The following is a 21779-nucleotide window of genomic DNA, read 5'->3' on the forward strand; positions in this document are numbered from 1 at the left end:
AAAGCTGGAAGTGGTGCTGTAGCTCAAGGGGTAGAGTGCTAGCCTTGAGCAAAAAAGCTCAGGGACAGTGCTCAGGCCCTGAGTTCAAGCCCCAGTACTGGCAAAAAAAAAAAAAAAGTGCATGGGCTTAGAGCTAGGATGCCTCACCAGAAGCCCAGTGCTGGGCAGCCTTCTGGGGACAGCCCTGAGGCCCTGGCACAGCGCCACACCCTGCAGCTCCTTCCTGACTGCTTCTCCATGGTGGTGGGGCCTTTCTATAACTCCTGCCAGACACAGAGGAGGCAGCACAAGTACCAAGCAAATGGCTTCAGGATCCTAAATGACAAGCAGTGTGCAGGCCCAGGGCAGGGGCCTCCGGGGTCATACACACCCAGGAGTGGCAAGGCAGGCCCAGGGCAGGGGCCTCTGGATAACACACACCCAGGGGTGCAGGGCAGTGGCCAGCACAGGTGGTGCATCACAGGCATGTCTATTGGGCCCAAGGAGTACAGCTTTAACACAGGATCTCCAGGTCCACAGCTGTTAGATACCCTGGGTCGTGACTACCATTGGGTAGCACACATTCTTCTGTTCCCAGGAACTGCTGCTCTAGAGGACATTGCCTGTAGTAGAGGACATCTGGGTGGCACCCAACCCCCCACCCCCAGAAAGGCTTCTCTCTTTTACCTCTCAGACTTCCCTAAAGCTGAGGTCAAAAGACACAGACACCTCTCCCTTACCCAGGCAGCGTTGGCTCTGACTGCGGTGAGGGGCCCAGCCAAGACCACTGCCCCACCCCAGGTTATGCAAGGTGTCTCACATTGCCCAGCTTTACGGCCTGGAGGTACAATCATAAGCTTCTCCTAATCCACACACAATAGTGCCTCTCTGCCAGGACCCTGGAGATTTCCTAACTGGAGCCACACCCTAGAGATTTCCTGACTGGAGCCACAGGGAGAAGTAGCACATTTCTAGCCTCCCACCAGGGCTTTGCTGACATTTTGTCACTTAAGCTAATTTTTGTGGGATGCATGTGACTGCATGCATTCTGAGAGTCTAGGGTCTGATGTTTGTGGTACTGAGAGAGACTCAGAATATCAAATTTTGTTGTTGATGGCAGTACTGGTATCTGAACTCAGAACTATCTCAGCCAGACCTCCAGGTCAACAAATAACCAGGGACCAATTAAGGCACCATGCCCTCCAGTGGTTACTGGTAAGTATACCTCCTGTGCAACAGGGCAGTGGATTCAGGGTGGGTGTTGTCCACATTGTTCCTCTCCCTGGCTCAGTCACTAATCAGAGAGGCACATGGTCCACCAGAAACATCAAATTTTGTCATTTTTTTCCTGCTGGTTCTAAAAGGGTTTTCCAGCTGTCTGAGAGCACAAGGCCTTCCTACAAGAGGCTAACACAGCTTTGGGCTGGTGGGTTTCCAATCTCATCTACCCTGCTGGCCATGTTGTAATCTTAAGAGGCCACTAACTTCAAAATAGGCCACTACTTACCAGGCACAAAGAACAGCAAGTAGATCTGAGGAGCACCCTTCCCCTAGGGAGGATTAAACCAGAAGTGAGCTGAGCCAGAGTATGTGCAACAGAAGATGCAAAAAGGAGGCCCTACTGGCCACTGTGAGCACCAGGAACTAACCCCCTGTAGCCTGAAGAGGGAAGGCAAGGTCAGCACTAGCAGGAAGTGCCGGTACACTTCCTGCCTCCTTCTTGGCCCCACCATCACTGGACCTCCTGGGGCCAGGCCACTTGGCCTCAGCAGCTGCAGTCTCTCTCCTCCAAAAATGCCTGGGACCACATCTGCTTCCTAATCCACCAGGCCATTGGGAGCCCCTCTGCCAGGGTCCACAGAACCCTGGAAAAACAGGGTTCATCTACTAGTGGCAGGCACCCATCACCTGAATAGCAGGGGAGTCCACACCATGCAGGTGTTTAGTAGGCCCTGTGGCCTCACAGCCCATTCTGGACCCAGATCTCCACAACAGGACTCAGGGTCCTGACCTTTACACCACTTGCAGGATTGCCTCTTCTAGAGGTTTAGTGGAGATCATGGCCAGGGCTGGGGAGTCTCCAAGGAGTCTCTGAGGACCAAATCTTGGAGTCAAGGGGCCTTACGTAGGATGACAGAAGTGGTGCTCTGCAAACGGAGCAGGCAAAGGTCTGAAAACACCACCAGTCGTACTTGGGGAGGGGGCAACGCAGCAGTGTCAGCAACCCACTCTGGCCTGCAAGCAGCTCAAACTCCTGCCCAACAAGGACAGCAGGTTTTGTGCACAGCCAGAGGAGAAACAGGTGGGAAAAGGCCACCCACAAACCAGAGGTTGAGACTGGGAGCCAGAGCTGTTCGCTGACCTTGATGGACAGACATTACCACAGCTTGTGCCAGCCTGTCCCATGCGAGCACCACAGAGCACTTCCCCTGGGGATCCAGCTAGGGACAGTAGGATTGGGACCAGAGCCACAGAGGACTAAGCAAGCTCTGGGGCCAGTGAGGCAGGAGGGCTACCAAAGCTCCAGCAATGGTTCCCAGGAAGTATCCAGGTATGCCCACTTGATAGGGTGCACCCATCTGCTAGGCTGGCTGGAACAGCAAACCAGATCTTTATCCCACAACTGTCTTGTGCTAGAGGATAAGACCATCCCCAGGAGGATGCTACATCCACCAGAGGAAGTAAGTAACCAATGCCTGACTGAGGGGGTCGGGGGGAGCCTACCAGTTCCTGGACACCTTGGGAAAGAGGAAGGACCAGAACTCATCTCACTCAGGCCCAGCAGTCAGTAGCCAAGGACCTCCTGGGCCACTCTGAGGCTACCCTTCCTCCAGCTGGCTTCTTTCACCAGCCAGATCTCAGCTCCCACAGGACAGGAGACAGTCACTCCTGACAGTGGCAGGGTGACACCCAACATGTGGATGTGGAAGGTGGTGACATGCTTGTACTTTGTAAGACTGATTTTCTAGTTAGCAGAAATGAAGAGGAAGTCATGATTATTCACATTTTTACTGAAACTTCATAGCCTGAAAGGAAATGTGTCCAACCTCTCAGAATGCCAGGAGCCACCAGTCAAGCTCCTGTACATGGGCAGGGAGGTGTGCAACCCCTGTGGGGCTCACAGGCTAGGGGTGGTTGCTCACTGCAGCACTGGGACCTCCCCATTGAAGCATATCCAGAAGGGCTACACGGAGTAGGCAATCATAGCCCATACCTGCTGCCACCCATCCTGCCAAAAGGCCTGCCAGAACAGGGACAAATGACAGTCCTGCTCCGACAGACCATGGCTGCCAAGCTGAGACCTTCTCATTCTGATGGTCAAGTTCTTCTCAACTTTGGCACTCTGGGTGAATTCACAGCTTGGCAAAGAAGGTGGGTCCCCAAGATAACCACATAGTGGGGGAGACCTGACCCAATTTGGAGTGGGTTGCAGTCCACACAGACAACCTGCCTAGGACCAGCCAGCCGGAAGCCAAGAGGAAACGAAGTCTGGGCACTCCTGTCTGCAGAGCAGACAGCAGCAGCACAGCAGAGGAGGCCTACCCAAGAGCTGTGCATGCTTGACACACAAAGCCAGCTCTCAGCCCTCTGTTGGGGCTCATTCACTATGACTGCTGCTGGTACCATCTGCTGGAAGGCGTCTAGCCCAGCCTGGGGCACTATAGTGGCAGGTAATGGGGTGTTCAGGCCTGGGCAGGTAGAGTCTTGTAGGGGTTCAGGATGCCCTTGGGGTCCAGCAGGGCCTTGAGCTGCCTCATGAGCTGCACAGCCTCAGGAGGCTTGCTGTAGCCGAGGACATCCCTCTTCTTGAAGCCCAAGCCATGTTCAGCACTAATGCTGCCTTGCTGCTCAGCTGTCCAGGCATACACATAGGGCTCCAGGGCCTCTAACAGTGCCCGGCTGAAGGCCTCTGCCGTCACATTCAGGTGCAAGTTGCCATCCCCTAGAGACAGGGTGTGTGTTAGGGTTACAGACATGAGGTTCCCAGCTTTTGGAAGGAATTTAAATACATATTAAAAAGAAACAGAAAAATCAATAACATTATGGCTTAATTTCTAAAATTAGAAAAAAGATCATAATAGGGTCTGGGAATGTAGATTCGTGGTAGAGCGCTTGCCTAGCATGCATGAAGCCCTGGGTTTGATTCCTCAGCACCCCATAAAACAGAAAAAGACAGAAGTGATGCTGTGGCTCAAATGGTAGAGCACTAGCCTCGAGCAAAAGCAAGCTCAGGGACAGTGTCCACACACTGAGTTCAAGCCCCAGGACTGGAAAGATGAAAATTAACAAAATTGAAATTAAAAATAAAAATATCAGAATAAACCTAGAAAATGAAAACAGTAAAGACAATCAAAAAATAGTGAAACAGAAAACAAACCATAGAAAGGACCAAAAAAAAGCAAAGCATATTCTCTGAAAAGATTGTAAAGCCGATAAACACTTGAAAACCTGGATAAGAGAAGTGGAGATAAGAAAATCCAGAATTAGAAACAAACATCTCCTTTCAATTACTTCAAATAACTAAGTCCTAATTAAATCAGTTTATTTAAGTATGTCTTAACATAAAACCTTTTACTTTAAATGATGGTAATTTAACATCCTACTAAAAAAACTGCGTGGGCTGTATGTGTCTAAACTTTATTCAAATGTATGCAAAAACAGGGGCTGGAGAATATGGCCTAGTGGTAGAGTGCTTGCTTCGCATACATGCAGCCCTGGGCCAGGGACAGTGCTCAGGCCCTTATAACCAATGTGGCTGCTATTCTTGACAAATTCAAAAATTTTGAGGGGCTGGGAATGTGGCTTAGTGGTGGAGTGCTCGCCTTGCATCCATAAAGCCCTGGGTTCTATTCCTCAGCACCACATAACAGAAAAAGCCAGAAGTGGCGCTTGGTTCAAGTGGTACAGTGCTAGCTTTGAGCAAAAAAGAAACCAGAGACAGTGCTCAGGCCCTGAGTCCAAGCCCCAGGACTGGCAAAAAAATAAAAAAATTAAAAAAAAATTGACCAAGTTGAAAGTGAAGAAATTCCTTAGGGGGGGAAATTTTACTGAAACAATGTCATAGGAAAGGGAGTAGTTCTACAGTTGTGATAGAAATTCACCTGCATTCAAAAGTGGTACTCATCAAATGAAAGACAAAAATAGTACTTAAACCCAAACATCTTCAGTAGCAAGTTCTGCTGAATCTTCAAAGGAAAAAGAACCAAGGTTATACAATCTAGTGGAAGAGGAGTGGGCTCAAATCACATCACAGCTGACTCCAGCTGGAGTAAAAGAAGGATGTTGTCACCATGGAGATGCCTAGAGGTGCCCCATACAACATAAACGGCACAAGACAGGGAGGACACTGGCTGCACATGTGAGCCCACTCTAGGAGATGCAGAGACCAACCGGACAATGGAACACACATACCAATTCCAAGGAGACCTGCTTCTGCCATCTGACCAGTTCAACATTGGCTCTTGCTCTTAAAAAGTAACCACTTAAGCTATACCCATATTTTGGAAGTACTGATTTTAAAGTGACCAGGCTTTCCAGTATCTTCCTCAGTGGTTTTTACAGCTGTGGTGCCTTGTTTTGAGAAACCCCTCTCCCACCTCAGGATCATGAGGGCATTTTCCACATCTCCCGGTCCATGGGAGGTAACGTTACTGTGGCATGGCATGCATGCTGGCATGGGGCAGTTTTCCTGAGCCAGCTCAGTCTTCCCTACCTGCCCTCAAAGCCAGTGAGGTCTCTGTCATTAGTCGTAGCCCCGGTCCTCTTCTTTGTTCCTTTTCACCATCTGCTACAGGTCGAATCTCCCAGTGTACCTCAACAAACTGGGCGACTCAAGGAAGGTTACTCATTGTCTGAGAGTCTGCTGACCACATTTAAAATGTGGAATAGTGGCACCACCATTTGGGAGTTGTGAGGATGCGTCTCTCCACATCAGATGCAAGGTGCCGGCAAGTACAGGTGGGCCCGTCAAAACAGCACATGCTGTACGGCCATGAACCAAGCCTCTCAGCACACCTTTAACTACACAGGTCACCCTGGCAAGTGAGCCCAGTGCTCCAAGACCAGGAGCAGGAGCTCCATGCTCCACAGCCATACCATAGACCCCAAACACCCCACCACACTTCCTGCAAGTGGGGCTCTAGAAAACTGTACTCAAGGTGCCAGGGACTGAGAGGGATGAACTTTTCCCTCCTGGGAGTTCTCCACCAAAGTGATGTGAAACCAGTGCGGACAACCTGCATTCTGCAGAGGTGGCTGGGGAAAGAACTACTTACCAAACAGTGGAAAGGCTGGGAGGAGTTAGGAGAAATCTCACAAGATCTGATCTGGTCTCTTATCCCCGGGGGCCTAGAACCAAAACCTCCCACCTAAGGTGCATTAACCCCCCCCCACACACACACACAAAAAACAAACCTGGGCTAGCTGCTATGCCATTACTATGCAGCAGAAGGCTTTTCCAAAACACTCAACAGTAACATAATGACTGGGCTACCCTGAACGTAAGGCTTCCTCTGTCACTGGTAAAAGCTGCAGAGCAGCACTGCCAGAGTCTACACTGGGCTGATGAGCCTGTCTGTACAGTTTGCAAAGCAGTGGCAGACAGTCACAGTGCTTACCCAGATGCCCGTAGCCCACCACATGCTTGGCTTGCAGGCCAAGGCGGGCACGTAGGTCGATCACAAGGTCGTAGAAATGCTCCACAGGGAGAGAGATATCATACTTATACACATAGCCGTCATGGCTCAGAGCCTCTGTGATCCTCTCCCGCAGGGCCCACAGTGCCTAGGAGTGTGAGAGGAAGAGACAATCAGAATGCACAGTGACAGGACTCCCATGCAATGATCACTACCCCAGTGCTACTTTGATCTGGGTTTTCTGGAAGCCTGCAGCTTCTGTCTCAGCATAGATACAAGACTAGAACTATACCACTGGCTCACTCCAGGGTAGCATCCTTGCTGAGAAACTCAGAGAGCAAGGCTCTTCCTAGAGGGACACAGAGCAGGTGCAGATTAGGTCTTGAGGTGCAGGTGGGTAGCTGGACTGCTGCATGGACAAGAGCCCCTGGGCATGGCTGTCCTGGGTTAGGCACATAAGATGTTCAGGTAGAGGGACTGGATATGCAGGGTCCTGGGTGGGTAGAAGGTCTGGGGAAAAGAACACCCAGGGAGAACTGAGTGCTAGAGTGTAGAAACAAAGTAGGTGGACCAGCCTGGTGCCAGTGGTTCATGCCTGTAATCCTAGCTACTCAGGAGACTAAGATCTGAGGATCATGGTTCGAAGCCAGCTCAGGCAAAAGTGTGTGAGACTCTTATCTCCACTAAACTACAAAAATAATAATAAGCCAGAGGTGGAGCTGTGGCTCAAGTGGTACAGTGTTAGCCTTGAGCACAAAAACTCAAGAACAGAGTCCAGGCGCAGAGATGAAGCCCCAGTAGCTGGGGGGGGGGGGGGGGGGAGGGTAGGTAGGAGCCAGGAGGAATAAGGGGGGAATGTTTAATTCACCCAAATGGCCACTCTATGGTTTACTTGGTTTTCATTTGCTTTTAGAAATCTGAAGCCCCTGAGGAGGAATGGAATCCCACTCATCTCTCTACCACACAGCCACCCTCACCAGCCATACTGCCCAATCTGACTTTAATTGTTGTGCTGGCTCTGCAGAAACCCTATAATTTCAGGAATTTAACAAGTGAAATTTCTAAAAGATCTTTTAAAAAGAGGATAAATAGGGCTGGGGATATGGCCTAGTGGCTAGAGTGTCTGCCTCGTATTCATGAGGCCCTGGGTTCAATTCCCCAGCACCACATATACAGAAAATGGCCAGAAGTGGCGCTGTGGCTCAAGTGGCAGAGTGCTAGCCTTGAGCAAAAAGAAGCCAGGGACAGTGCTCAGGCCCTGAGTCCAAGCCCCAAGACTGGCCAAAAAAAAAAAAAAAAAGAGGATAAATATACCATGCTTAGTCCTAAAGAATACACAGTGGTCCCTCATAACCAGAGTACCTAGCAGGATCCAAATTTCCCATTTTTCTCTATTACAACCATGCCACACACAACCACCAAAACTCGTACTAGCCAACCTCTGATGCAGACAAGCCTAGCCCTAAGCCCAGACGCTGCTACTCCAAGGCTCCTCTATCACAGCATCATGCTCACTCTGCTCACCCATGGAGCCATGAAGACCTGCTCTCCTCATCTACCCCCTACACTCTGCTTCACTTCTTCCACCTCTGGAACATTCCAGAATATGTATGTACCTATCTCCTGGGGGGCACTGATCAAATACCCCTTGGGGACATCTTCTCAACCTCCCCACAGCTCCTATGTGTGCTGCCTTCCTCCCAGGCTTTACTCTTCAGGGCTACTATGAGCCTGTGGCACAGTGTCTGCAGTCCAGCCAGTCAGTGGGGTGCCTGGTTCTCACAGGGCTAGAAGACATACAGCACATGCTGACAACTAAGTGGCCATGTGGAGGACTACATCAGAAAACCAACATATTCTGGAGGAAAGAAGTCTACAAAGAACCAGGAAGCAAGACAGAACAGCACTTTCCCAGGGCCTCATTCAATAAGAGAAGGCAGCTGAGTGACTACTTCAAGTCACTCTCCTTTGGGCTGTGCATGACCACAACTGACTCACTGAACTGCAGACCTGAGAAAGGGTTTTACCCTAGACAGGCCCAGCACCAGTAAGAGTGTGGAGCAGGGTGCTGGGGACTCCAGTCTCTCTGGTACCTTTCCTAGGAAGCACTGGAGGGACCTAGTGAAAGACTGGGACACAAGGCCTGAACACCACAAGCCTCATGTGACGTGGTTGGAAAACCAGAGCAGATGCCAGTAGGCTGTTCCTCCATCCACTGTGAGAGCGACGAGTCCAGACTGGACCAGGATATGGAGAGACTAGGGGACAGGTGCCTAGGGAAAAGAGACAGACAGGGCCCAGTTGTAGATGCTTCTGGCTTGTATAGCATACTGAGCAGGAACAGTTGTTGCCCTCCTCCCACCTAACATGGCACTCTCCCAGTCTTTCCTAGTCAACAAGATGCATCAGAATACAGCCGCTCTAGCAGGATATCATGTATCCTGCATCCCGCCCTTCTCTTCCCCACTGGAAAGCCAAGTGAGGAAGGCTGCTGCAGCCCAGTTCCCAAATGAGCAAGTACATGGTGTGGGCATACGAGCATGATCAGACCAGGAAAGGTGCCTTTGCTCTGGGGGTTCTGGACTGAGAACAGCTTAGTGCTACAACATGACCTATCTGTTGACATACAGTAGGCAAACATGGGAACCAACAAGAGGAGGGAGCATGGAGTCTGGGTACAGACAAATATGCAATGCTAGAAGAATGGCTGAGGGGCTGGGGATATGGCCTAGTGGCAAGAGAGCTTGTCTCGTATACATGAGGCCCTGGGTTCGATTCCCCAGCACCACATATACAGAAAATGGCCAGAAGTGGCGCTGTGGCTCAATTGGCAAAGTGCTAGCCTTGAGCAAAAGGAAGCCAGGGACAGTGCTCAGCCCTGAGTCCAAGCCCCAGGACTGGCCAAAACAAAAAAAAACAAAAACAAGAATGGCTGAGAGTACTTAGGACCCACAGTGGAAAATCAACACCCTATGACCTGGGGCAGATGCAGCATCACCCTGAAGACCGAAATGACTGTGTGGGGATGGAGAAGCTGAGACCAGAAGCTGAAGTGTACCTGTCACCATAAACTCTGAAATTAAGCAATCACAGAAAGGTGACCACACACTACTCACAATGAGAGGCCTAAGGCACTCAGAAAGAAATGCTTGACACAAGAGAATTTTTGTCATTATGTGTATGTAACACTTCAGTGAATATAAAAATTATTTGTAAAAAAGCCAATCAAGCAGGATCAGGCCCAAGGCTGTTGTGTTTCATACCACAGCCTGTTCTCCTCTCCTTTGCCAGAACAGCTAAGTCCAGTCTCCAAAACAACACCCCTCAACTATGGGCAGAGCCCTGGCCAGTCCTCTATTACCTGCAGACGTCCTATTAGCCCTCACTTCATTGAAAGGGACCACAGTGGCAAACCAGGGAGAGGAAGACTTCCCATGACCCAGGGCCCAGAGAAGTTTACTCCAGCTCCTACCATCTCACCAGCGAGGGTGACCCCAGTCTCCACGGTCCAGGGCTACCTTCTCGTTCTTCTCCCCCCAAGAACCCCGGTAAATAAGATTTCTTCTCCCTTCCTCAGGATGTCATCCATACTGGGGCTCACTGAGCACACAGACTCCCTGCCCACAACCCTTGCATTTCCTTCTGCCTCCACAGTCAGACAAGACCGGTCAGGGCAGAAGTTTTTTAAAATATTAATGAAGATAATCACTTTTCATTTGAAAGGTTTTCTATCCATGCCCAGTGACACCTTGGCCACATACATACCCTGACTTTGCTGGACAGGTTATGCCTTCCACCTGCCCTAGTTGAGAGGAGGGAAGGAAGATGGAAGAGCACAAGAACACCTAGACACAGCCTGGCTGGCAAGCATGAAGCCCTGGGTTTGATTCTTCAGTACCACATAAACAGAAAAAGCTGGAAGTGGTGCTGTGGCTCAAGAGATAGAGGGCTAGCCTTGAGCAAAAGCAGCTCAGGGACAGTGACCAGACCCTGAGTTCAAGACCCAAGACTGGCAGGGGAAAAAAAAAGAGCACCTGGACTTTCCTCTGGTCAGTGGCCATGGTGCCATCAGTTACCAGGCCAGAGCCTAATGCCTGCTCCAGGAAGCTGTTCAGTTTCTCAGCATCGTGTCCTGCACTGGAGCCCGAGGTCTCAACTAAGATGTAGAACGGACTATCTGGAAGGGAGCAGAAGATGAAGAGTCAGACCAGTGCAGCCTATAAAGTCCGGAGTCAGAACTACTCTAGTTACATGGTAGAGGCTGCTCTGATGCCAGTGAAGCTCAGGCAGCTCTTTGGCTAGACTGGATTTTAGATGACTTAAATATGAACATTTTACTCTAAGAGAAAATATGTTCCCTGGAAAACAAACGTACCCAAAGGTGACTCCACAAAGCCCTACCTTGCTCACCTTCAGCCTCAATGCTGGGTCTAGTTGCAGACCTCCCAATGGCCCACAGTGGAATAGGGATAGCACAGTGGAGCAACTGTGAGCCCTCAGCACTGGTCCATCAACTCATCAAACCCCAGGCCTTATGATGCCCTATAATGGCCTCATGCTCTGGGCCACTGCATGCCAAGCTACACTTTGCCTAAGAATCTACTATTTAAAGTTTGCTTTGGGGCTGGGAATATGGCCCAGTGGCAAGAGTGCTCGCCTCACATACATGAAGCCCTGGGTTCGATTCCCCAGCACCACATATATAGAAAATGGCCAGAAGTGGCGCTGTGGCTCAAGTGGCAGAGTGCTAGCCTTGAGCAAAAAGAAGCCAGGGACAGTGCTCTCAGGCCCTGAGTCCAAGGCCCAGGACTGGCAAAAAAAAAAAAAAAAGTTTGTTTTGTTTGGTCAGTCATGGGCTTGAACTTAGGACCTGGGTGCTGTCCCTGAGCTCTTCTGCTCAAGGTTAGGGCTCAACCACTTTGAGCCACAGCACCACTTCTGGTTTTCTGGTTAATCAGCAATAAGAGTCTCACAGCCTTTCCTACCCAGGCTGGCTTTGAACCACGATCCTCAGATATCAGCCTCCTGAGTAGCTAAGATTACAGGCCTGAGCCACCAGCACCCAGAAAAACTACCTTTTTAAAATTCAAACATACATTACTTATTTCAGAACATTTTATATTTGCATTTTCACAGTTATTGTGAATTTCCTTTTGTATTCATTGAAATCAACATATAGGAATTCAATGGCACTCTCTATTCCTTAATACTACCTTGTTTGTTTGTTTTGCCAGTCCTGGGGCTTGAACTCAGGGCCTGAGAGCACTGTCCCTGGCTTCTTTTTGCTCAAGTCTAGCACTCTACCACTTGAGCCAGAGCACCACTTCCAGCCTTTTCTACATATGTGGTGCTGAGGAATCGAACCCAGAGCTTCATGCACGCGAGGCAAGCACTCTACCACTAGGCCATATTCCCAGCCCCTTAATACTACCTTAAGTCAAGGGCAAAAGGGTGAAAAAGTGTAGCTGAGGATTTCATTGGACACTGATGAACATGAACTGTACAACTCGTGGGTGGAGATGAGAGGGAGGAACTGGGAGAAAGGAGACAGAAGACACTGTAGAAAAGGAAATGTACTCATTACCTGACTGGTGTAATTGTAATCCCTCTGTATGTTACCTCTATAATAATAAAGCAAATTATTTAAAAACCACTACATTAAGGCTTCTTCTAGGAAAATACTAAAGTTCATTCTACCACCAAGGAAACACAGGTGTTAAGAACAGCTTTCCCATCCATACTTCTCAGTGGTCATAGATTGCTGCACCCAGGAACTTGCACCCAGGGGCTTGAGCCACTCTACATGCCCAGCAGCACAGGAGCAGGGCAGGGTGTTGTTCAGCTGCATGGGGATCAATACCTTGTACTGGGCTAGCCAGGTGGAGGTGCTGCCCCACCAGCTGCATGCACTCTGCATCCATGAACTCAAATGCAGACAGGATCTCCCCCAGCATTCTCTTGCAGGTTGTGAAGGTCTGCAGAACCTCAGCAAAGCCCGGGCAACCTGCAATGGATCACAGTGAATCCGGTACCACACAGTGAAAGGACAGAGGGATCCAGAGTTCTACCACAACATGGCCAGGTCCCCCTTCAAAGTGGTGATGCTGACCCAATTTGAGGAACCAAACAAGCTGGGTGACTTCAGGAAGCAAGGCTTAGTGCCACAGAATAAAACCTACAAGTCCACCGTGCCCAGACCTGTATAGAAAATGTGCCTAAGAACTGCCATACAGCACCTGGTTTGGCATTAGAAACTGGAGACACCCACCATGGGAAAGTGAGCAAGGACAGGACCACAGGCCTTGGAAAAGCCTGGTTCTCTTAAGTCCTTATTCTTTTCCAGAAATCATCCAATACACATTTACCAAAGACAACCAAGCACACAGGGACACATGGTACCACAAGCAAGAACCAGCTGACCTGGACTACAGAAAACAATCTCCAGCAAAACATGATATAAGCGGATGAAGTTAAAAATGCATTCTATAAAGCCAGGTGCCAGTGGCTCACACCTATAATTCTAGCTACTCAAAAGGCTGAGATCTGAGGATTGTAGTTCAAAGCTAGCCTGGGAAGCCAGGTGCCAGTGGCTCATATCTGTAATCCTAGCTACTAGAAGGCTGAGATCTGAGGATCGTGGTTCAAAGCCAGCCCCGGCAGGAAAAGTCCCCAATTAATCACCAAAAAACTGGAAGTGGCTCCGTGGCTCAATGTGGTAGAGCACTAGTCTTGAGCTGAAGGGCTCAGGGACAGGGTCAGTACCTAAGCCCAGAGTTCAAGCCCTATGACTGACGACAAAAAAAAAAAAAAAAAAAAAAGCCTGGGTAGCAAAGTCCATGAGCTCTATCTCCAATTAAGCACTAAAAAAAGCCAATGGTGGAGCTGTCTCTTAAGTAGTAGAGCTCTAGTCTTGAGAGAAAAACAAAACAAACAAACAAACCAAAAAACCCTCAGGGATCAGTGCCCAGGCACTGAGTTCAAATCCTAGTACTGGCAAGAGGGGGTAAAAAACAACAACCCCAAACAAGATTTATGATGACAGACTTTGAAGACAGACCCAAGACACATGACAAAAACAGGCAAGTGAGTCAGGGGCCCAAGTTTACTGTGTCTCCCAGGAGGGAGAGCCTGGTGAGTTAAGTTCACCTGAAGACTGTGGTCTGTGTAACTTCTGAATTGTTTGGCTAGAAAGAAGGAAAGGAGAAGATGGACCCTGAACATAGAAAGCAAGTCTTATGTCCTACCTTCTCTTTTGGTCAGTTCCAGAGTAAGTGGCAAAGGGAGGTTGGGGGCATAAGGGATCCTGGTATGGGTTTACTGAGCTAGAAACTGAGAGACCAGGAACCATCTCTCCTACAGGAGATATGACATGGTGATTAATATACCAGTATGCTGGAACCTATGCCAGGCAACATGGCTTCCCTCAGAACCTCACACTATACACTAACTTAAACCAAAGCACACAGGTGTGGATGACAGGGACAGGCAGAGGAAAGCATGTTCTGAGATAGGAAATCACTTCTGATTCCAGTCCAGTCAAGGCCAAATCTTAGGTGCCGGATTGTGAGCTCAGAGAAGCCAGAACAGCTCCCTCTGTTCCCACCCTCACCCCAACAGCTCTGCCAGGGAACCAGCTAGAGCACTGGGGTTCAGAGCAGCTACTATATCCCCCACTGGCCAGCTTGGAAGTAGGCTGAGGGAGCATACCAAGGAAAGCCACATTCACAGCCTTTGGTCTGGGTGGACAAAGGATGGACACTGCTGTGATGACTCCCAGGGTGCCCTCTGACCCGATGAACAGCTGCTTCAGGTCATAGCCTGTGTTGTCCTTGCGCAGTGAGGTCAGGCAGTTTAGGATGGTGCCATCGGCGAGTACCTAGTGGGGAGAAGGCCTTTAGCAACAGCCAGGTTTCCAGGAATGACTCTATCTCTCCAGCTCCTACCTTCCCTTTTCTCCTTTCTCAGAGAAAGCTGACTCAACTCCAAGAAACTAAGAAAATGGCCAGCCATGAACCTCCACATGCCTTCCCATTGTAGTCAAAGAACACTACAGGCAAAAATGGAGCATAACTGGACCTGAAATTACCTACTGGACTGAAGGAAAGCCTTTCCTTTCTGGTTGCAGCACGCTACTCCAACCTGATTATCCAATCTGATTATATAATCAGTAAGCTCATTGCCCAGCTGCTAGAAGAAAAACTTGAGATAGGGAGCATGGCTAGGATAGTGAGGACCACAGCTCCAGAGTGGGGGCCATGGCTGAGCAGTGGGGTGGGGGTGGGGGGGGGGTCACAGCTAGGGAGTGGAGACCACAGTTGAGGAGTAGAGGCCAGAGCTGAGCAGTGGGAGGAGAGGGGGTCAAAGCTGAGGAGGAGACCACAGCTGGGGAGTGGGGAATCACAGCTGAGCAGTGGGGGGTGGGGGTGGGGGGGTGTCACAACCGAAGTAGAGACCACAGCTGGGGAATGGGGACCAGAGCTGAGCAGTGGAGACCATGGCTGGATAGTGGGGGTCACAGTCAAGCAGTAGAGAACACAGCTGAGGAGGAGGAGTCACAACTGAGCAGTGGAGTCCACAGCTGAGTGGAGGCCACAGCTTAGCAGTGGAGAGATCACAGCTAAGGAGTAGGGACCAGAGCCGGAGAGCAGAGACCACAGCTGACTAGTAGAGGTCACAGCTGAGTGGGGGTCAAAGCTGGGGAGTAGGGATTACAGCTGGGGAGTGGAGACCACAGCTAAGCAGTGGGGGTCATAGCTGAGGCGTGGGGACCACAGCTAGGGAAGCGGTCAAAACACCAGAACACTGCACTGTTTTGAGGTCTTCCTATATTGGAGCCTGCATAGGCCTGGTTGGTGGGCACTGGAGTAAGTGGCTTACCAGAAACAGCTCTGGAATGAGGCCACAGTGTGTGCTTAAAGTAACTGGCAGCCAACCAGAAGACAGAGCCACTGAGTCACTGTAATTTAGAAGATGAGACATGGCTATTTGCTCTGTCCACATGGCCCTCAAGAACTATGAGACATGACTTGCGAGGTTGGTGAGTGCTCCAGGAAATAAACTACAAGGAAAGGAAGGTGGTGACAATATGAGTCCACACCAAGTTGGCTTAGGCTGATCTTCCATCTTGCTCTGGCTCCTGGCAGCCTGGCCCAGATAGAATGTGGCTGTATAAGTAGTATTCCTAATGACTTCGTACAGACCAGGAGGCAGTGGACATGCCACATAAGAAGGGCATCCCAGAGAACAGGGATGGGTACAACCACATGTCTCTAGGGCCTAGAATCAAAGGCCATTATGACGGGATCTCTGATGAGAGACATGCCCAACCAACCAAGGAGTCCTCAAGTACTGGCACCATGCCTAGGGCCTGAGACCGAAGCCAAGATGCCTGATTGGCGCTGTACCATGCTGTGTCCCTGCTTACCACTTCCAGGCCCAGGACAGTCCCACGCAACGAGCCGTATCTCAAAAACCGTATGCCACCTGCATTAGTTGCCACATTTCCCCCAATGTGGCAGCTGCCCTTTGCTCCCAGGTCCAGTGGCATAATGAAGTTGCGTTCCTGCACATACTGGCTCAGCTTCTCCAGCACACACCCTGCCTGGCAGACCAAAATTCCTGCAGAGCAAAGCAAACAACCATGGCTCACAGCCACTGCACTAAGGCACCCATACCAGGCCATCCTGTGGATGTAAACCATCAGAAGAAACTTCTATCTCAGAGCCAGAAAAAAGGAAGAGTTAGCCCCTCACCTTCACCCCTCCAAGCAAAGACATTCAAACCTAAAGTTGCCTTTGTATAAAGTAAGAAAAATTGGAAAGTCAAAAATAGATGTGAAAAACTTGCATGTGCATGTGTACACACATGCATGACAATGGGATTAAGAAGACCACAACAAGGGTCCTCAACTGTGGCACTTCTGTCCATGGGGGCACCTAACAATGTTTGGATACTTCCTGGCGTGCGGTGCTGGGACCTGAGGGGAAAGGTAATGCCCAGGACCTTGTCATTCAGGAGCCCCACCCCAGAGCACCATCCAACTCAAATGCCCATGTCTGCTGGGGAAGGGCAGCTCCAGAGGCTAAGGACACACTGCTACATGAGGCTCTGTGGGGGTGCCATGCATGTCACAACTCCTCACATACCTTCAAGGAAGGACCGCCATGGCGAGAAAACTGGACTGTCAAGGGGTCAGAATGACAAGCCCAAATCATCCAAGTGACTCCATGGTGACACATCCAGAGGGCCTGGGTGTGGCAGGCGGTTTGACCAAGCTTCAGCTGCTGGTTCTCTCCCCCACACACATACCAGCATATACTTGTTGCCTGTGCACAATCCCAGTGGCCAATGCAGGACAACCCCAGCCAGCTCAGGCCAAACAGGCAGCACAGGCTTACCAGTCATGTCATGGAAGCTGATGACCTGGTTCATAAGAGCAGTGGACAAGATGATTTCATCAAAGACTGGGACACTGCCCCCAACCATGCCCGTGTTTCCTCCCTGTGGGTTCACAGCCAGGTTCCTCTCGTAGCAGTGCCTGGACAATTGCAGGAGAGACATCAAGCCAGCACCCTCATCCCCAAGGGCTGCAGGAGGGACATCTGTCCAGGGACCTGGCCCCCTCCAACCCCAAGGGCTGCAGGCATCTGCTCCCAAAGCCGATCCTGTTCCTGTTTCTAGACCTTCCCACCACCCTGCCAGGCCATCTCCTATCTGTAGCCTCATCAGGGTCTCCTTCCTCCCAGCCATGTGCCATGTGTGAGGGATTCTGAATAAGGCAGAATCCATTCTGAAGCTATACACACGGAGATGGAGGCTGGCACTGTCCCTAGATGATGCATGAGGTAGCATATGCAGCTTGATTCTAATGTCCTCAAAAGTCTCACCTTTAAGGATAAAGTCCTAAGTGGGGGCTGGGAATGCAGCTTAGTGATAGAGTGCTTGTCTAGCACATATAAGGCCCTGGGCTTCATATAAACAGAAAAGGCTAGAAGTAGCACTGTGGCTCAAGCAGTAGAGTGCTAGCCTTGAGCAAAAAGAAGTTCAGGGACAGTGCCCAGGCCCTGAGTTCAAGCCCCAGGACCAGCAAAAAAAAATTAAAAAAAAAAAAAGTTTAAGTCCTAAGTGGGGCCTGAAAAGAACCCATGGTGCTCAGGAAACTCAGAACACAACCCCCACCTCCCATTGCCCTTGCTCTTTTTTTATGTGCCAGTCATGGGGTTGAACTCAGGACCTGGGTGCTATCCCCGGGCTTCTTTTGCTCGAGGCTAGTTCTCTACCACTTGAGCCACAGATCCATTTGCAGCTTTTTGGGGGGTAGTTTATTACAGATAAGAGCCTCAGGGACTTTCCTGCCCAGGCTGGCTTCAAACCACAATCCTTAGATCTAAGCCTCCTGAGTAGCTAAGATTACAGGTGTGAGCCACCAGCACCCTGCTGCCCTTGCTCTCTCTCTTTGATCCCATGGCAACAAGTTGAGTTCCTGGCCCACCTGTCCTCAGACTGTACCTGAGGATCACAGATGAGGCCTCCTCCCAGCCAAGGTGTGTGCAAAATTCTAAAGAACTGTGACAGGTAGGGATCTGGAGAAAGAAATCCTGCTACTGGAGGCAATCTACCCAAGCATCAAGTGAACCCATGAGGTAGCAAGCTGTAGGATACTCTAACAGAGGCTGTGTAACTAACCCCAAGCACGACTAGGAGCTGTGTGAAAAGGCCCCCCAAGTAGCAACAGGGGCTGTGTGGACAGGCCTCCAGCACTGCAGTTATGCTTAGCTGTACACCATCCATTACCTGAGAATGCAGGACACCTCTTCTGAGGTCCGGGGCCGCAGTAATACCTTGCTGCAGCCTGTGACAAAGAAGAGCTAATTCAATCAGCTCCAACAACAGACCTCTTAGCCCATCCAAGAGAATGGTCTCTCCAGCATGTTCTCTTCCTCAGTAAGGTAACTCAACAGCACATATGTCAGGCCTACACACCCAAGTACAAGAGCAAGATATTAAAGACCTTGAATATGACAAGAAATGTACTCACTACCTTATATATGTAGCTGTAACCCTTCTGTACATCACCTTGACAATTAAAAAAAAAAAAAAAAAAGACCTTCCGATGCCAGGCTGAGGAGGGGCCATCTGGCCACTGGGTGCATGAGCAGCAGTTGGTACAGCGAGTTCCTGTGTTCACGCTCTATTGGAGAGGAATGAAACCTAAGGATGTGTGCCACCAGCTTCTCCCCACATCATGTTTCCTTTGAGACTTCCTAAGCATCCTGGCACTCCTCAAATATCACCTTTGGACTGTGTTGTGTGTTGATCACCTCGTGTGAACCGCTTAGCACAATAATCCAATAAAAAATGAGGCCTTTACATCTACCCATACACCTACATCTTTACTGACTTCTCTGTAGGGAAGGGTTTTCTTTCTATGGTTCCCAGTGACTGTTTATGTAGCTCTACTCCTCAGGGCAGGTTCATGGATTTTTCTCACTTTCTATTGCCTTTATCTACTGTGCAGATGTGGTGGGTAGGAGCCCCTCAAAGCTCAAGCTCGTGGCAGCACTCATAACCACAGGTGTCCAGAACAGTCAAATTTCTTTCTGCCCTCTACTTCTCTGAGGACTCCAAGGAGCTGAGGTGCAAGTGGGTAGGAAGCAGCAGGAATGCTCAGCAGGACTTCACTTCTACAAACTCCTGTTCCGTGAGACAGGCCTAAGCAGGAGGGGTAGGTGATAGGCTGCCCAGCAGCCCTGTAGCTCACTCACCTTGTGGGCTATGTGGAGCACAAAAAAGATGTGGCCTGATAGAGACATGGGGTCTTTACAGAAGTAATTAAGGCCAACAGTCAGTAGCTCACATCTGTAATCCTAGCTATTCAGGAGGCTGAGATGCACAGAACTGAGGTTTGAGGCCGGGCAGAAAAGTCTCTTAAGACTCTATCCCAAAAATAACCAGTAAAACAGCAGGACTGGATTGATGGTAGAGTGGTAGGGTGTCAAACAAATAAGCTGATCGAGCAAGCAAACATAAAAGCGCCAGTTCTAACCTCAGAGGGGTTAGAAACTCCCCTTGCAAAAAAAAGTTTGAGTTGAGATCATCCTGGATTAGATGGGTCCTAAATCCAATGACAAATGTCTCTAAAGGCACACAAGAGGAACATGGAGAGGAGATCACATGGAGACTGAGGCAGAGGCTGGAATGATACTGCCAGCCCAGGAGAAACTCAGAGCTGCAGGAAGTACCCTTCCCTAGAGGTTCTGGAGTGAGGCTGCCCTGCTGGAGTTCAGATGTTGGCCTCCAAAACTGCTAATTTAAGCTCCAAGGCTGTAGTCTTTTCATACAGCAGCCCAGAACGGCAATGGAGGACTGTGTAAGCTGCGTAAGCAGTCAATACACCTGCTCACAACAGCCAGCCTGGGCTGGGAATGTGGCTTAGTGGTAGAGTACTTGCCTGGCATACATGAAGCCCTGGGTTTGATTACTCAGTACCACATAAACAGAAAAAGCCAGAACTGGCACTGTGGCTCAAGCGGTTAGAGTGCTAGCCTTGAGCAAAAGAAGCTCAAGCCCTGAGTTCAAGCCCCAGGACTGGCAAAAAAAAAAAAAAAAAGCCAACCCACTGCTTTGTCTTTTAATTTTCCCATGTCCTATACCACAAAAATGGTCATTTTTTTTTGTTCTCAGAATTTGGTCACACTACAAAAGACCTTGTCTTCCCCAAACTTCTTCCCGTGTTTGGCCTTCTGGTCTCACGACACTGCCATTCATACCCTCTGCCTGAATCCTGACTCACCTCTGACGGTTTTCAGCCAGTCAACATTGGATGCCTCCAGTTCCCCTGGGTCTGTGACGACCCTCCCAGGAATGATGCGTTCAAAAGTGGCCAGGTCCTCCTCAGACACCGTGGAGAAGGGCAACCGCTCAACAGGGTAGCACTCCCGGGTCAGCATCACCCCAGGGGGATGGGCGCCTGAGGAGCAGCTTCTGCAGGCCAAGGGCCCGGGCCCTCCCCTCGGACGACCCGGCCACCTCCGTCCTACGGAGGCTCCAAGAGCGCATGCTGTGCTCCACCATCCTGGAGAGGCCCTGAGGAGCCGCGCAGACCACCTGGGCATCTGATGGAGCAGCATTGCTCTAGTCCTAAAACGCAGGGGTGGAACGCGCAGCTCAGAGCGCGCACAGCGCTGGGAGGAGGGAGCCCCACACCGCCCGGGCACGGCGGCCGGAGCACAGGCCCTGTCCCTCACGGGGTGGTGGGAGGCTCGGGTGTGGTCCCCCGGCAGTAGCCCCGGCGAGAGAATTCACTCAATTCCACAACCCCCTCTTCCTTCCTTAACAAAACTACGCGTTGGGGCAGGGCGAGCACCGGGGCCGGCACCGAGCTGCGGCCCGCGCCGCTAGGCGAGCACTTCGTCCCAAGCCTGCGTGACCAACAGACCGTGTGGAAGGGAGCCTGGCCTCGCTCGGTGGCTCTGCGGACCGGCCCCGGCTCACCCTGCGGCCACCGGGCGGGACTTGGCCTGCCGGGCCGCTCCCGCCCCCCGGGGCCAGACGCCGCCGGGAGCGTACGCGACCTCCGGAAAAGAAACGCACGCGGGAGACCGCAGCTCGCCTCACCGACGAAGCTACCGACGGGCCGAGCGCCCAGGCCCGCACCAGGACGGAGCGCGGGACGGGGCGCAGGTCGGGCGGGGATCGACTCCGGGACCGGAACCGGAACCCGACCGGTGAGGCGGGGCAGTGCCCGAGAGCAGTACCGGAAGGTCACGCGAGAGGCCCGAGGCGGGCGTCACGTGCGGCTCAGACCCGAGGGCCCGGTGCTCCCCGAGAGATCACGTGAGGAGGCGCAGCCTCAAGAACCCTGACCACACAAACCGTCTGCGCTCGGACACCCGCTGACGCGCCCGTCCCCCCCATCCCCCCGAAACTGCAGCCCGGCCCCCTGCTCGGCTCCGGCGCTCACGCGCACGTACCCGCGTCCGAGCCCCCTGCGCCGCAGCAACACCACAGGCCGTGTGCCGCGAGCCCAGGAGGGCGGGGCGGGAGAGCAGCGCTGGCACGCAGGCTCCGCCCTCCCTGAGTCCCGCCCCCTGCAGGGCGCCCCCTTCGGGCCTCCCCGCCGGCCCCGCCCCCGATCCGGAGGGAGGGGGCACCACCCTGCTCCAG

General features: G+C 51.2%; 1 protein-coding gene across 2 annotated transcripts; it reads right to left on the minus strand.

The window, feature by feature from the left end:
• Window positions 1–2972: 2972 nt before the first annotated feature.
• D2hgdh (D-2-hydroxyglutarate dehydrogenase) lies at window positions 2973–21318 on the minus strand. 2 transcript variants are annotated; one of them, XM_048344341.1, is made up of 9 exons: window positions 20407–21318; window positions 18408–18465; window positions 17012–17151; window positions 16039–16232; window positions 14322–14490; window positions 12475–12618; window positions 10649–10791; window positions 6597–6762; window positions 2973–3922 (listed from the first exon to the last, which is right to left on the minus strand). In XM_048344341.1, the coding sequence occupies exons 1-9, from the start codon at window positions 20741–20743 to the stop codon at window positions 3663–3665; spliced, it is 1611 nt and encodes a 536-aa protein (XP_048200298.1). In that variant the 5' UTR covers window positions 20744–21318; the 3' UTR covers window positions 2973–3662. The 2 variants fall into 2 exon arrangements, with proteins under 2 accessions (XP_048200298.1, XP_048200299.1); XM_048344342.1 differs by lacking the exons at window positions 6597–6762; window positions 10649–10791 and having other exon boundaries at window positions 20407–21316.
• Window positions 21319–21779: the final 461 nt, after the last annotated feature.

Source organism: Perognathus longimembris, chromosome 4 (genome assembly GCF_023159225.1).
Source record: "Perognathus longimembris pacificus isolate PPM17 chromosome 4, ASM2315922v1, whole genome shotgun sequence".
In the NCBI taxonomy this organism is placed as follows: domain Eukaryota; kingdom Metazoa; phylum Chordata; class Mammalia; order Rodentia; family Heteromyidae; genus Perognathus; species Perognathus longimembris.

Excerpts from the sequence above, each read along its gene's own strand:
- D2hgdh (XM_048344341.1), bottom strand. The coding sequence starts at position 20,743 with ATGCTGCTCCATCAGATGCCCAGGTGGTCTGCGCGGCTCCTCAGGGCC. Across the intron at positions 16,233-17,011 it reads CAGCTTCCATGACATGACTG|GAATTTTGGTCTGCCAGGCA; the intron begins GTAAGCCTGTGC and ends TTTGCTCTGCAG. Across the intron at positions 10,792-12,474 it reads CCTGGCTAGCCCAGTACAAG|ATAGTCCGTTCTACATCTTA; the intron begins GTATTGATCCCC and ends GCTCCCTTCCAG.